This window comes from Mirounga leonina, unplaced genomic scaffold, assembly GCF_011800145.1.
Source record: "Mirounga leonina isolate KUSES-001 unplaced genomic scaffold, KU_Mleo_1.0 Mir_129, whole genome shotgun sequence".
Classification (NCBI taxonomy): domain Eukaryota; kingdom Metazoa; phylum Chordata; class Mammalia; order Carnivora; family Phocidae; genus Mirounga; species Mirounga leonina.
In genome coordinates, this window is record NW_023270323.1 from 46438296 (window position 1) to 46452395 (window position 14100).

The following is a 14100-nucleotide window of genomic DNA, read 5'->3' on the forward strand; positions in this document are numbered from 1 at the left end:
CACTTTTATTTCATTTCTTCATCAGAGGCCTCAGTCCCAAAGGGAAAGAGAGAGAGAAACAGATAAGTGACTGTACATCATGCTCCATTGCAGAAGTATAAACAAGTATGTGGAAAATCCAAAAGATAGCAGTAGTCTTGTACCTGGAGGACTCAGGAGAAAGAGAGCCATGTTAGGCTCTTTGTTCACTGTTGTTAGTGTGTAGTCTTAAAAGGGAAAAACAAATCATGACAATGGGGAGAATGAAGATGCAAGAGAAAAGTGGGGGAGACAGAGGCAAAAAAAATTCTCCATTCTTCCCCTCCCTCAAGAATTAGGGAGAAAGAAGTAAAGGGAAGTTTTGAGGTTGAGGGAGGAAAGTTGAGGGAATTCTTCCCGGTATAAACATTCTCAGTAAAGCAGGTATATGTTTGCTGAAGTGACAAGGGCTGAATTTGGAATCTTGGAGAGAAGAAAAGGTCTGGAGCAGCCTGTAGGAAACTGGAATCCACTGGGCGTGGATGAGAGTACAGATCAGTGGTCACAGGCACCCATACAAGAGAAGAGGGCTGGAACAGGGCCTGTCCACATGGTGAGGTGGTTTTTTCCTTCTGTGTTGTGGAGACTAAGAACCGAGGCGAATGTTGGTCGTGGCCTGAACTGTGAATTGGCAAGGCAGGAAACATGGCAGGAGGTCCAGGGGCTAAGAGCGTCTAATGAGCACTGGCTACGTGCAGGGCTGTGGGTAGGCAGAGTTGAGCTGAATGATTGACTGGAATGTCCACATGGGATGCAGGTTAGGGACGGCACAAACAAACCCCACTTTCCCTCCCTTACCTGGATGGCTGCCTGGTAAGGGACCTGGACCCCTGCCTTGCCCCTCGCCTGTCTGGGTCCCCAGGTTGCCTTTACTTCAGACCGTCTCTGATTAGGGCAACACATGCGCCTTCTCTTTCAGCTCACAAATAAGACTGTGTAGAATAAGGAGATACAGAGTTTTATTTTGTTCTACTCTATGGTCTTTTATCCTTTTTCTGATTTAGCTTCTCCTTTATATATTTTCACTTTCACATGTCACTAAGTTTAAACGTTTAAACATTTCCCCCTTCGGTAGCCAAAAAGAAAACAGAGCAACAGCTAATATAGTAATAAATTTATTTCTAGCTACAGGAGATAAGCTTCAATGCAATATGGCCATAAAGTATGGCTTCTAGGCTTAGGGGAGAAGCAATAAACCTTCATAAATAAAATAATTTTAAAATACTGCTGGCAGTATAAATAAGAGAAAAATATAACTTGTAACTGGCAACACACAGTCAACAACAGAGCTACTTACAAAAGAAAGCTATAAACTAAAATAAGAAAATGTTTGCAGCTTTGTTGTTGTTGTTACCTTGCACTCTAGGTGGGTGGGCTGGAGAATTCACGGGGCGAGGGGACATTTTTGACCTCCCTTCTGAAATGTTACCTCTGTTACATTTCCTAACACCTTCTGATTTGCCGAAGACCTGTGATAATCACCAAGGAAACCCAGGGGTACTGATGCTACAAATAAGAGTTCTCAACCAATTTCAAGGTGTCAGAGAACACCTTCAAAAGGAGAGAGAGTGGGGCGCACAGGACCACGTCCCAAGGGTGCGCTTAATGCTGGAGCTTGCCCAGCTCACAGGTCCCTTGACTTTCAGTCTTGTTCTCTCTCTCTCTCTCTCTCTCTCTCTCTCTCTCTCTCACGCACACACACACACACCATCATTCACTCACTCATATCAGAAGTAAGAACAGACAGGGAATTGGAGAGCCACCAGGAGGGTGAACTCAGAATTGATCTGTGCTCTCATTCGATACATTGATAATTCCCAAGCATTTGTCATCTTGGGCACTGTGTTTGTTGCTGAGAAATGGGGCAGACGTGGTCTCTCCCTTGGACGAACCGAGGGCCTTTCTGGCCTAGAGTGAGTTATGCTTGGCCGCATGTAGTGAGTCTGGGAGGGCTTGGCGGGTAAGCTTGGTTTAGAAGGTGGTAGACTAACTCTGCAGGGAAGGGGATTCCAGAGAGGGCAGAAAGAGGTCAAGATTGTGAAGGGAAATATGAATGAGAATTAGTTGGGCCTCGATTGTGGAGAGCTTTAATTGCCGTTCTAAAGAGTTGGGGCTTTCTTGTATAAATGGTAGGAAGCCATAGACAAATTTTTAGAGCAAGAAGAGCCGTGGTTTGTGTTCTAAATTTGTTTTATAAAGAGAAATCTCTGTTGGCAGTAAAGATGAGATGAGAGACAGATGATGAGGGCTCTAGGGAAACAGCAGAGGGACTGGTGTGGGCATTCCATTTATAATTTGCTCTGCCTGGTACTTTTCCTGGATTATGCGGAGAAAGACAAGCTAGCACAGAAATTTAATTCTGAGTTTGATTTCACCACTTCGTGGCCAAGTGTTCGTGGGCAAGGAACCTCAGTCCTGTCTCCTGTTTCTCATCGGCAGAATGGGGCTCACAGTGATGCCTCCCGCATAGGGTCGTAACACGTGTTAACTGAAACGCATTGTATGTGTGGCCCTAAGAGCCATGCCTGGTATGTGGTATGTGCTAAATATTTTATTTTATGTTACCTTTTTTTTATCAGTTCATTCATTTACTTGTTTGTTCATCTCATCTTTGCAAATTTGCTTTTAAGACAATCTAGAGTAATCTACTGTAAATTGTCATTAGTAGATTTCATTTGCAGAATTTTTCTGACATTTTCCCCTTCTTTTCTTAAGTGCTCTTGGGCCAAAATGTTTTAGCAGGAAATAGGAGGGTGAGGCCTATAAATTCAAACAGCTCCTTCCTCCCAGTGTAAAGTGTAAACAGAAAATTTTGCAAAGAACGCTGCTATATGGTGGTCCTTAGTGTCACTGTGGGTAATGGGGGCCAGGGGAGGCATTAAGCAACGGTCCAGTATTAGGAAATTTGGGCAGGCAGACTTTATGGTACAACATGGTTCTATTATTCTGATAAACGGATTCTGAAATTCCAGAACACAGTGTGAACCACATTTGAATACGAATGCAGAAACACCTTCAAAAATCTCCAATAAAAATTTTAATTACCTCTGCCTTTGCTTCCCTCTTCGTGAATGCAACTGAAGTAACACTCTTAAATTGGAACAATAATTATATCTCCCATGAATATAATAAAAATTATTAAGTATTTTTATTATAGGTATATTTTATTATATAAATATATATATACATATATATATATATTTGTATCTATTACATAAATAACTGCAGACTCAGATATTAGCATTCAGAACAAAACTCCAGTAGGAGAGGAATCATTCCTTATGTTTCCCTGTGCAGAGCCAGTGTTCTGTTTCTCCACAGTGTTTGGGCTTTTGTAAAACAGAAAGCTGGCCCCATTAGGTTATAGGAAGAGTCTACAGGATCTGGGGAGAAAACCTAAATATCTTGCAACTTTTTGCCTTTGAAGAACTGGGAAAGCAGTTCTTGATAGAGGGAGATAAATACAACCCTTCTGTATAGTTGAGGTGAACAAAGCTCTCCTTGATACTGAATGTTTTTATTTTGCCTGAAAGTGAACTCTTCATTGATGGAAGGGGTTCTTCTATTTGATCCATCAAGATTACCAAGCCAGGTGTCCCCATCCCCAACTGAAGTACAGCATCATGAAATTATGATTGAAGTTTATAGAAACCAATTCATGAAGTGGCAAGAGATTACAAATACTGCATGTCCCTCTCTTGGTTACTGGGCATTAAGTTGCAATAGCATTGAGGAATTCTGAAAAAACACCTATAAGTTATTTAAATGACATTCTTCAACTTTTCCCCTGGATTCATGGCTAAACAGTTTTGACTAGTTCATAAATTAGGACAATGTTATTGTTTTGTAATAAGATAATTTACTGAAAATATTCTTGCAGGATTGTGATTGTGTGGTTAGAATAAAGAGCAAAGCTCGCAGAGGAATCAGTGATTTGTAATCCCAGCCCTGGTAGGCACAGGTGTGTGAGTTTAATAGAGTAATTTATTTTTTCTGATAACATTTGTCCAATCTCCTTTGAGGGACTTTTGTGAGAATAAAATGAGTAGAATTATGTGAAAGCAATTTAAAATATAAAAGCACTAAGAATAACTAAATGTAGTTGCTGAACATCCTTAAGGCATCTTAGTAGAACAAATGGAAGTAAACGTTGCGGGTGTTTTTGTTTGATTTTACAGGCAACGAGGGAAACTCTTAGTCGCCACTGCACTACCCTTGGTGATGCTCTTCGAAAAGAGAATGATTTTGCTCTTATAATTGATGGGAAGACCCTCAAGTACGCCTTAACTTTTGGAGTAAGACAGTATTTCCTGGACTTAGCTTTGTCGTGCAAAGCTGTAATTTGCTGCAGGTAAGCTCTCCTTAATATTGTCAGATTTCACTAAACAGCACCTCGATCCTAAGTTCTTAATTTGTAAACTTCCTTGAAGTTATTCTATCCAGAATTTGTCACTGTCAGGTTATTATTTCACTCACTCAAGACTCAAGGTTCACAACATGGAATACAATTTAGTAGCAGAGATTTTTTAGGTGAGTCCTACTGATCATGAGTAATTATTGTTCATAATTCAAATCAGCAGGTTTGTTGCCATCTCCTGTGTTCCAATTGGGTTATTTCCCTCATTTCCATCTAGGGTTTTTTCTGTAACAGTTCTGTTTTCTGCACATCAGTCTTGGCTCCTGCTTGGAGGACTTAACTTTAGGGAATGACATGGCGGGAGGTGCTGAGTCATTTTCCTGAAGACTGTTTCTTGACTATACATTCCTGTTTCCTGTAATTTGTAATATTGCCCCATTTCCTAAATTAGAATCTGTTTTAAGTTATCCAGGCTTACTCCATAGAACTACATTTTTATAAACTATTTAGCTCTAGTCCTCCCTGAACTTCTCGTCAAAGAATCTTCCCTGTATCTTTGTCGAAATTGTTCACACTAGGTCTTCCTAAAATTTCAAGTGTGTTCATGACTCTGCCCACTGTCTTCACTGTGAAACCTAAGGATTTTCCTCTTTGCTGTCAACTTACTAAGAATCTTACCGGTTGGTAACATCTCCAGCAGCTTTCTCCCTCCCCAGGGAGATGAAATCTTAGCAGGGCTTCTGAAGAATTTCCCAGAATTTATTCTTTTAACATTATTGTTAAAATTTTTTTATTTGCTTTTATTATTATCTTAAAAAATATATTTACTACTAAAAGAATATTATGCTTTTTGAACCCTTTTTGTCTGGGCTTATTCACTTAAATATCCTGTATATAATTTGTCTCCACGTTTATAAGCCGTTCCTTGTAGGTATTTCCTAAATTTCCATTGGAACATACTTTGTGAAATATAATTTAAACCAAATTTAATAATTACCTTTTATAAAGCATCATTTCAACCTATAAAATTGTATACTCAGAATTAAAAATTGCTTATTCTAGGAACCGTATTATTTTAGTCATTTATTTTTCTTCACTGTAGTATGTATTAATAAACGTTACTATAGAGCTCTTGGAGAGCCTATTGTACACACTTTTTTTTTTAAAGATTTTATTTATTTTACAGAGAGAACACAAGCAGAGGGAGCTGCAGAGGGAGAGGGAGAAGCAGGCTCCCCGCTGAGCAGGGAGCCCAATGCGGGACTTGATCCCAGGACCCTGGGATCGTGACCTGAGCCAAAGGCAGACGCTTAACCGACTGAGCCACCCAGGCACCCCTGTACAACATATTTAATATCAGTAATAATCAGGTTCTCTGCTTAATCATGAAAAAAGAATTGGAAATTATCTTGATGATCTCATTTGCATTTTGATATCATCAATATGCTTTTTTAAAATCTGCTTTTCCAGGGACTTTTCTTGATTCCTTGCTAATCTCTTGACCAAGTCTTAGGAATGTTCAACTCTGACACACTTCCATTAGGATAATTGTGTGCCAGATCTGGTTGTTTAGTCACTTTCACTAATGGGATCACAAAGATCAACAAAAGCTTGCTCAAAAGCACAGTAAGTGCTGTGAGGGTTGGCTCCTGTTTCAAAACCAAATGGAATCCAGAGCTACTTAGATACAGTGATCTGTTCCCTGAGTCAGCACCTGCGCGGGACCTACTGCGTGCTGGACAGAGATGCTGCACATACAAGGGTGAGCGCGGCTTCCTGCCTGCTGTCCTTCATGTCTCCTTTTCTTTTTTTCCATTTAAGTAGAATCACAGTTACTTTGAAAGATGTGGGAGGCCGATTTTCATAATGCAGTAACTGCAGCTGAGCCTCATTCTCAGAGCATTGCCTAACACAGTACCTCCCACCATTCTTCAAAAAGTGGAACCACAAAATTAAACAATAGCAGAGGGAGAGAAGAAGTAGAAAGCGATGTCAAGGGAGAAAAAATATGTTGTGCGCTTGTGAAATTCCCTCCCGAGATCCTTGTTCTGGACGCTCACAAGTCACATGGACCTCGGGGCTCCTCCAGGCCCGGGCCCCTGGGAGGGAGTCACACTCTGCCACGCACGTGCAGCCCAGCTCGGAAACTGAGCTTATAAAGATGTGTGTGGCCCCTTCCTCCCTCTGTCCGGTTTTATGTGTGTTCGAGGACCCGAAGGTCCCTATGCCGACACCGGGCTTTATTTAGAGATTTTAGGGTTTGTTGGTGGTGGTGGTGGTGTTTTTTAAGTACAGTATCTTTCCTCAGCTTTTTTCCTCTAATTACCTTCATACTCTCTCTTTTCTCATAAGGACTGTGGTCCAGCTTCCGGGCTGGTGTTGAGAATTCCTCTAAGCCCATAATTACATCAGTACCACTTGCCGGGGTTATGTCTGTGCACCTCCTTGGCCCGGCGCCTCTTGGCATTTAAACTCCTGGCACAGACCATTTTCTTGTCATTTAGCTTACTGACCTTGAAGTATAATTTCCATGGTAATGCTGCTGTCACTGGTGAGGAATAGGTGGGCAATTCTGTGTATCTTTCTTTACCATTAAATGCAATTGTCGCTCCAGGCTCCTCAGAGGATTACCATCTTCCCAGCCCCAGGAAATTCTCTATTTTATACTCCAGTAGATCAGACACTCCAGATAAATACTGAATACTACTTCAAACTACGGTGCTGTTTCACACCTTTGTTTGTGTTCAGCCTGGCTTTCTGGGTATGCCCTTCAGACCACTTTCCGATCTTTTGTCCGTCCTCACGCGAACATAATTCCGAGTCTGCTCTCTGCTGCAGCCTTCTCTTTGCCACAGCAGAGTGGGAGCCGGAGGGGCAAGCCTTCCCGTCACGGGTAACGAGGCTCTCCATAATAGTTCCATCTTCAGGATCCCGGCAGCCACTTTGGTCCCAGACATGATCAGCATAAAGGGCGGAAGGCAGTTTTCAGTGTTTGCCTAACTGACACCATCAGAGAGATGAGCCTCTTCCCTCCAGAGCCCACAGCTGAATTGAAAGAAACCGTTGTTCTCTCCGTAGTCACTACGTCTCTTCCCACCGCTTTCTGAAGGGACTCTTCAGACACAGAAATAATCCCCTCGTTCCAAAATTATTCAGGGCTTTGGAGTCTGGTTTTGGTTTACAAAAGGAAGGTTTCATGTTATACCTCAAGTAATTTATTTTTTTTTTAAGGAGGTAAAACCCAACAAGTAAGATGAACTCTATCTTTATCAGCCCCGCAAGTATATTTTTATAGATACCGTGCAGCTTCTGTTTTTTACCTCTGTGCCCGCTTACTGTACAGCCTGAGTAGTTTCATAGGAAATACACATCTAATGTCAGAGGAGTTTCTGATAAGTTTTCCTGGTTATAAACATAATCTCCTTGTGGCCCTTCTTTTACCTTGCTCAGGTATACCAATTGTTATCATTGGTGTGATCAGATACTTTTGAAGAGCATGAAAGTTGTGGATCATTCCCCCCTCCAAAAAAAAATACACATACACACCAATAGGTAAAACTGAATGCACCATTTTAGGGGCTTCACAGACCCCCTGAAACTCTTGGACAGGTAGGAGAGGGAAAAGCTTGCTCCAAGACTTGTGGAGATTTATGGGCACAGCTTAAATCAAGAACTGTTCCAGCAAGTGGCATTTTATCTGAGGATTCATGAAATTCTTGTTCAAATTTTTACCTCTCTGGCACTTTGGATACCAAATGGAATTTCTCTAGCTTTGGTTTTCATGGCCTATAAAATGAAGAGCTTGGCATACAGCAATTATTCAAATCCTCCACAGAGCCTGGATGTCTAAGCAGCTAAGAGTAGGGCTTCTCTGCCATGGAAAGGTGGGAGATCCATGCACACACGCACCCTTCCTTGGTAATTTCCTTCCAGCTTGAAAGTTTCTGGGCCAGAGGACCCCCTCCTAGGTCTTTCACTTTCTGGACAAACCCTACTTCTGTGGGCCACTCTCCGCTGGGAAGGGTCTGTCTACTGCTTGGATCAGGTTAATTTGGGGAAGCATCTGTTCTACCTCTTTTAAAATTCCCTCCAGAAGAGGGTGGGAGTGTTGCAGTGGAATATTGCTGTGTGTTAAATAGCATGTGGTTTCTGAGATCCTCATCAGTTCACATAACCCAGCATTTCAAAGAATTTTACATTTTTTCTGTAGTTGTCAGTTTCGTTTAAACATATTTTGAAACTTATGTTCTGTGACAGTTGGTTGAAAATTGGCCTAGAGCCTCCAGCTTTTAGACTGTCTAGTAATCACCGTTCTCGTACATAATTTATGTACTCATGTCTTCTGAAAAGCAGAAGTTAAATTGAAGTAAGCATTTTTCCCTACTTGCAACATCTCTAATCAAAGTTTAACCCCCTTTTAGGCCATTTTCCCCATAGTGAATAAAAAAACACTTGACTTCGTGGAGTGTCGTCACTCAGGAGTGGCATTCCAGGCAAAACCTTTCACCTCGGTCTGATCAACGGGTCCTCCTCAAAGAGGTCTAAAGGGACACTTCGAATACTTTCTGTCATAGCATGAGTGCATTAAGTAAAGGGTCAAGACAGATCTACTTCTCGAATCTTCTGGGATTGTCTTAAACTTTAAGGATTTCTCTAAATAAATGTTCTACTTAAAGGGTAGTTATAAAGCACAAATGAAGCTCATAAATTCTCCACAGACATTCCTTTAAAGAAAAATGCTTGTGAACACTGTCGGATGCCAAGCAGATGTTTGGCTTTGAGAAGACATACAAACTGTTAACGAATGTCAACCCCATATTTGCTTCCAAGAAAACATGAGTAAATGTTGGAAATGTTGAGAGAATATTTCTTTCATACATGTATGGCTAAAAGAGGACACCCTGAGTAAATTTTATAACGTCATAAAATGGCCATATTTTGCTTTCACATAATATAATAAGCTGTTCAGCCCTGTCTCTGTCTCATTTGCTGCCCTCTCTCTACTGAATAATGTTAAAGGAGCAGTGAGGCCATGTTACAGCCTGTTAGCCACTTAGGATGTACACGTCCCCACCAGGGAAGTCCATATTTGACAGTAAAATTTAGATTGGTAAATCTAAACACTTGAGAATTCCACTGCAATTCAACATTATATAGTTTTAGATGTGATCAGTTTAGATAAACTGCCATCACCCAACACACACACACACACACACACACACACCAGTTAGAATTGCAGATCATATCATTCTAATAAAATAGAGTTAACCTGTACTGGAAAGTACATGAAGTATAAGCACGCAACTTAGTGAATTTTCATAAAGCGAATACACTCCTGTGTCAAGTACCTGAGCATGACCAGCACCTCAGAAGCCCCCTCGTGCTCCCTTTAGCGTTATTATCCTCCCAAGAGTAACTGTTATCTTGATTTCCATGATCATGCCCCTTAAATGGTATCTTATTCATTTCAGTCTTTTTCTGTTTTCTATCTTGCTAACTTGGAATAAGTGTATATATCTTCCATAACTACGTCCAAATTCTTGATGATGCTTTTCTGTTCAGCAATTTTAAGTACAGACTCTGCAGCTTCCCAGCAAGGCCTCCCTAAAGCTTTACATAAATCAATAAGTCAGCACTCTAACGTATTCTTCAGTCAAAAACAAATCCACCTATGAGCGCCTGGGTGGCTCAGTTGGTTAAGCGACTGCCTTCGGCTCAGGTCACGATCCTGGAGTCCCTGGATCGAGTCCCGCATGGGCCTCCCTGCTCAGCAGGGAGTCTACTTCTCCCTCTGACCCTCTCCCATCTCATGTGCTCTCTCTCTCATTCTCTCGCTCTCAAATAAATAAAATCTTAAAAAACAACAACAACAACAAATCTACCTAATAGATTACGTGCAGTTCTCCTTCAGTTCTATGGTGATAGAATAAAGGACTTCATTTTCCAGTTTGTTAAGGACATGATATATGTAACCTACAACATTTCTTCAATCTGTCTGTCTTCTGACCTGTGTGGAAAGGAAAGAAGAATTACTTTGGTGTAACTGGGTCTCCTTGAACCCATAAGATTTCTAGTGATTACCTTCTTTCTAATAAACCCATCTGAGCCATCCCATTTAGGGCAAGTTAAAGGCTTGGCATTTTAAGCCAGGCTAGAATTCTAAGAGTCAAGACCAGGTAGGATGTAAGCCATGACTGTTTAACAGCTATAGGGCATGGAGTCAAGAGAAGGGAGAGACTGCATCCTAGGGGAAAATGATCTTGGAAAACAAAAGGCATATTACCAAGGGAACAGACACAGAGACAAGAAATGCATATAAAACAAGTTTTAAGTTAAGGCATGAAAGAGGAGGTGGTTCCAGATAGCATTTTCCAAGAGGAAGGAAGTATTTCATGGAGCAAAGGTGGGTAAACTTTCTTTGTAAAGGGCCAGATAGTAAATATTTTAGGCTTTCTGGGCTATCCGGTCTCTGTCATAGCTGCTCAACTCTGCCATTATAGCATGAAAACAGCTCTAGACAAAATGTAAATGATGGGGGTGGCTGTGATCCATCATAGACCTTAAGACAGTCAGATTCCATCAATTGTTCCCTTTATGTTTTGTGCTTTTTGAATTAGTAAGAACTTCCCACTCATAAAGATATTCTCAGATATTTCTTTTGTTAACTTCACAGCTTTCTGTTTTCCATATAGGTCTTTAATCCATGTGACAATTATTTTTGTATATCTTAGGAAGAAGGGATCTGATGTTACTCATTTCTACATAGCAAATTCTCCCAGTACCATTTTACTAAGCAATCTACCCTTTTCTCTCTGCTTGTGATACTGTATACTTTAGCACTCAGGCTCTGGGGCCAGACTTTCCAGAATCTAAGTCCAAGCCCTGCCTCTTCTTGTTAGCTGAGCCGTGTGTTGTCTAACATCTCCAGCTTTAGTTTCTTCATTCTTGAAACAGAGTTAAAAATAATTGCTCTTCGTCTGCCTTTGGCTCAGGTCATGATCCCGGAGTCCTGGGATCGAACCCCGCATCGGGCTCCCTGCTCAGCAGGAAGCCTGCTTCTCCCTCTCCCTCTGCCACTTTCCCTGCTTGTGTTCCCTCTCTCACTGTGTCTCTCTCTGTCAAATAAATAAAATCTTTAAAAATAAAAATAAAATAATAATTGCTCTTAACTGGACTCTTCAGAATTTCTTTTAAAGGATTTCTGTCTTACACTTCTCAGCTTATACATTTGTATTTTATCATTCATTTTGCTGATTTCAACAGTTTACAAATAAATGGTTGGATAAACAGAAAAAAATAATTGCTCTTATAGAATTGTGAGGAATAAATGGGTTAATATGTGTATTCAGTGCATTGGTAGCTATTATTAAAAATTATGTGACTCTTAGAAATCTATCAAATTTTCTTTTATATGGCCTAATTGAATATTTCTGGTGAGAAATCATACATAAAGATTCTCTCTGACATCATGGCTTTTCCTATGGCCTGAATTCTATTTTCTTATATTAATAATGCTAACCTGGCTTTCCTTTGTTTTGTATGTGCCTTGTCTTTTTCTTTTTCCTAAACCCTTATGTTCAATACTGTCTCTAAATCCACACTGCTTAGGGTTGAATCCTGGCTTCACCACTTACTTGCTCTTTTGCCTTAAGTTATATAATTTTTCTGTGCCTCAATGTCTTCATTTGCAAAATGACAATAATAGTAACCTATCTCTTCTAGGGTTCTTCTAAGAATTGAATGAATTAAAACAAGTGGAGAGCTTAAAACATAGTGAGCAAATAAGTGTTCTATTAGTTCTTATTTTAAAGTACATCTCTTAGACAACATATATTGGTGGATCTTTTTGTTTTAATCTAATCTGAGAATCTCTTTCAGTCAGTGAATTTAACCCATTTATATTTATTATAATTATTACTATGTTGGCCTCATTTCTTTGATCTTATTTTGAGTTTTTAATTTATTTATGCTTTTTTGTTTCTTCTCCTACCTTCCACTGTCTAAATCAGATTATATTCTACTGGTTTGCAAGCTTTACAATCTATATTCTGTGTCTGGTTATTTCTAAGGTTTTGATAACCATATTTTTGCTTAATGTCTGTATGTATCAGTATGTCTTTCTTTCTCTGCCCCCCTCCATAAGGAGACAAGAACTGAAGATTTTAAAGTAATTTTGTGTATGCATCCAGTTCAGTCAGATCTTATTTCTTTTGTAAGTAATCTGCTTTTTCTCTCTAGAAACCTTTAGAAATTTTTCTTAATCTTATTTTAACCATAATGTGTCTAGGAGTAAGTACCTTTTTCTTATATTTCTTCTTGGGACTGTGCAATCCTTTTTAATAGAAGAACGTGTTTTTCTTTAATTCTAGAAAATTATTCTGTTTCATTCTGTCCCTCTTTATTCTCTTATTAGAACTCCCATTATGAATAGACACCTATATTTTTCCATTTCTTTTCATTTTTCTTACAATCTTTCATTTTCATTTAATTTCCTAATTAAATGAAACATTTAATTGAGACAGTTTTTTTAATTTGAACTTCCAGGCCCTATTATTACTATTCAGTTTACTATTGGCCTTTTTATTGTAGCAGTTATATTTTTATATTACTTATTTTCAGTTCTTCATTATAACTGCTTGTTCTGGTTTCATGTTTTCAGTATCTTCCCAAATCTTGCCAAGGTTTTTTGGTTTGTTTGTTTGTTTGTATCTTTTAAAAATTCTTGTTGTATCTGTTTTTACTAACTCTACTTTCTTATAAGTCATTGTAATTTCTTTTGTACTCATGATCTTCTCTTGTTTTCCCTGGGAGATATTTTTCCTTATTTTCCCTAATGGCAGTAAAGTCCTTTGGGAGAAAGGTGACAGCTACATCCGAACTTGAGGTAGAGTTGGAGACAGGGCTCAGTCTGAGCTTCACGAATCCCTGTTTTCCCCTTGTTCTTTTGCCCAGTATTGCTCTTGTTAGAGGCAGCCAAATTTTGGTGGAATTACCTAGGTAAGGTAACATTGAAGGCTTTGTTAACACACCCATGTCATTGTTACCTGTCACTGCCTGGCTCCATGGCCTGAGGTTGACTAGAAAGCTCTAACTTTCCTGTTTCTAGATATGAAGTGGGAATTTTCCTGGGGTCTTATTTTTAGGGCACTGGGGATACTCCTGAAATTGGGGAAGTCTTTCAAGGATGTTATTTGGGGGAGTCTGAGTTTCCACAAGCTCCATGCCTACATCAAAGTTTTCAGTTACAGTGAGAGAGGAGCCCCTTTGCTCCACCTAGCCCACTCTCACCTCCCTGACACTGGTCAGCCTGGGCTCACACAAGGCACCACTGGGAGTGAACAGTACAGCTGAAAAGCTTTCCCTGCCTGTGTGTTTATCTATGGCCCCTGGCACACCACTCTTTCCTTCTACACCATTTACCTTCTGACAGGTATCCACTACTTCATGTTTCCCCCAAAGGTTTCTCATAGATTTTTACTAAGCGTGACCCTCAAATTTACCACACTTCTTTAGCTCCTGGCATCTTCAGGATTTTATTTCCATTTCTATCAGTAGCCAGCACTACCACTCGTTTCATCTTCCACTAGGTATTTGTAAGAGGAGAGAGAAGTCTTTGGTGAAACCCATCCACATAGGAGAGAATTCCCAGGAGGGAGAGAGGGATGAAAGGAAAGGCAAGCTGGTTTCCTTACAGCCTAAGGAAGTTCCAGTCCTTCCTCACCCAG

At 40.1% G+C, this 14100-nt stretch overlaps 1 protein-coding gene across 5 annotated transcripts in view; it reads left to right on the forward strand.

Moving 5' to 3' along the window:
- Positions 1–14100, forward strand: part of ATP8A1 (ATPase phospholipid transporting 8A1) — a 218574-nt gene that overhangs the window by 148364 nt on the left and 56110 nt on the right. For all 5 annotated transcript variants that reach the window (XM_035005058.1, XM_035005062.1, XM_035005059.1 and 2 more), the window contains one exon: positions 4197–4369. In XM_035005058.1, coding sequence (XP_034860949.1) covers positions 4197–4369 — 173 coding nt within the window. The remainder of the gene's footprint in view (positions 1–4196; positions 4370–14100) is intronic.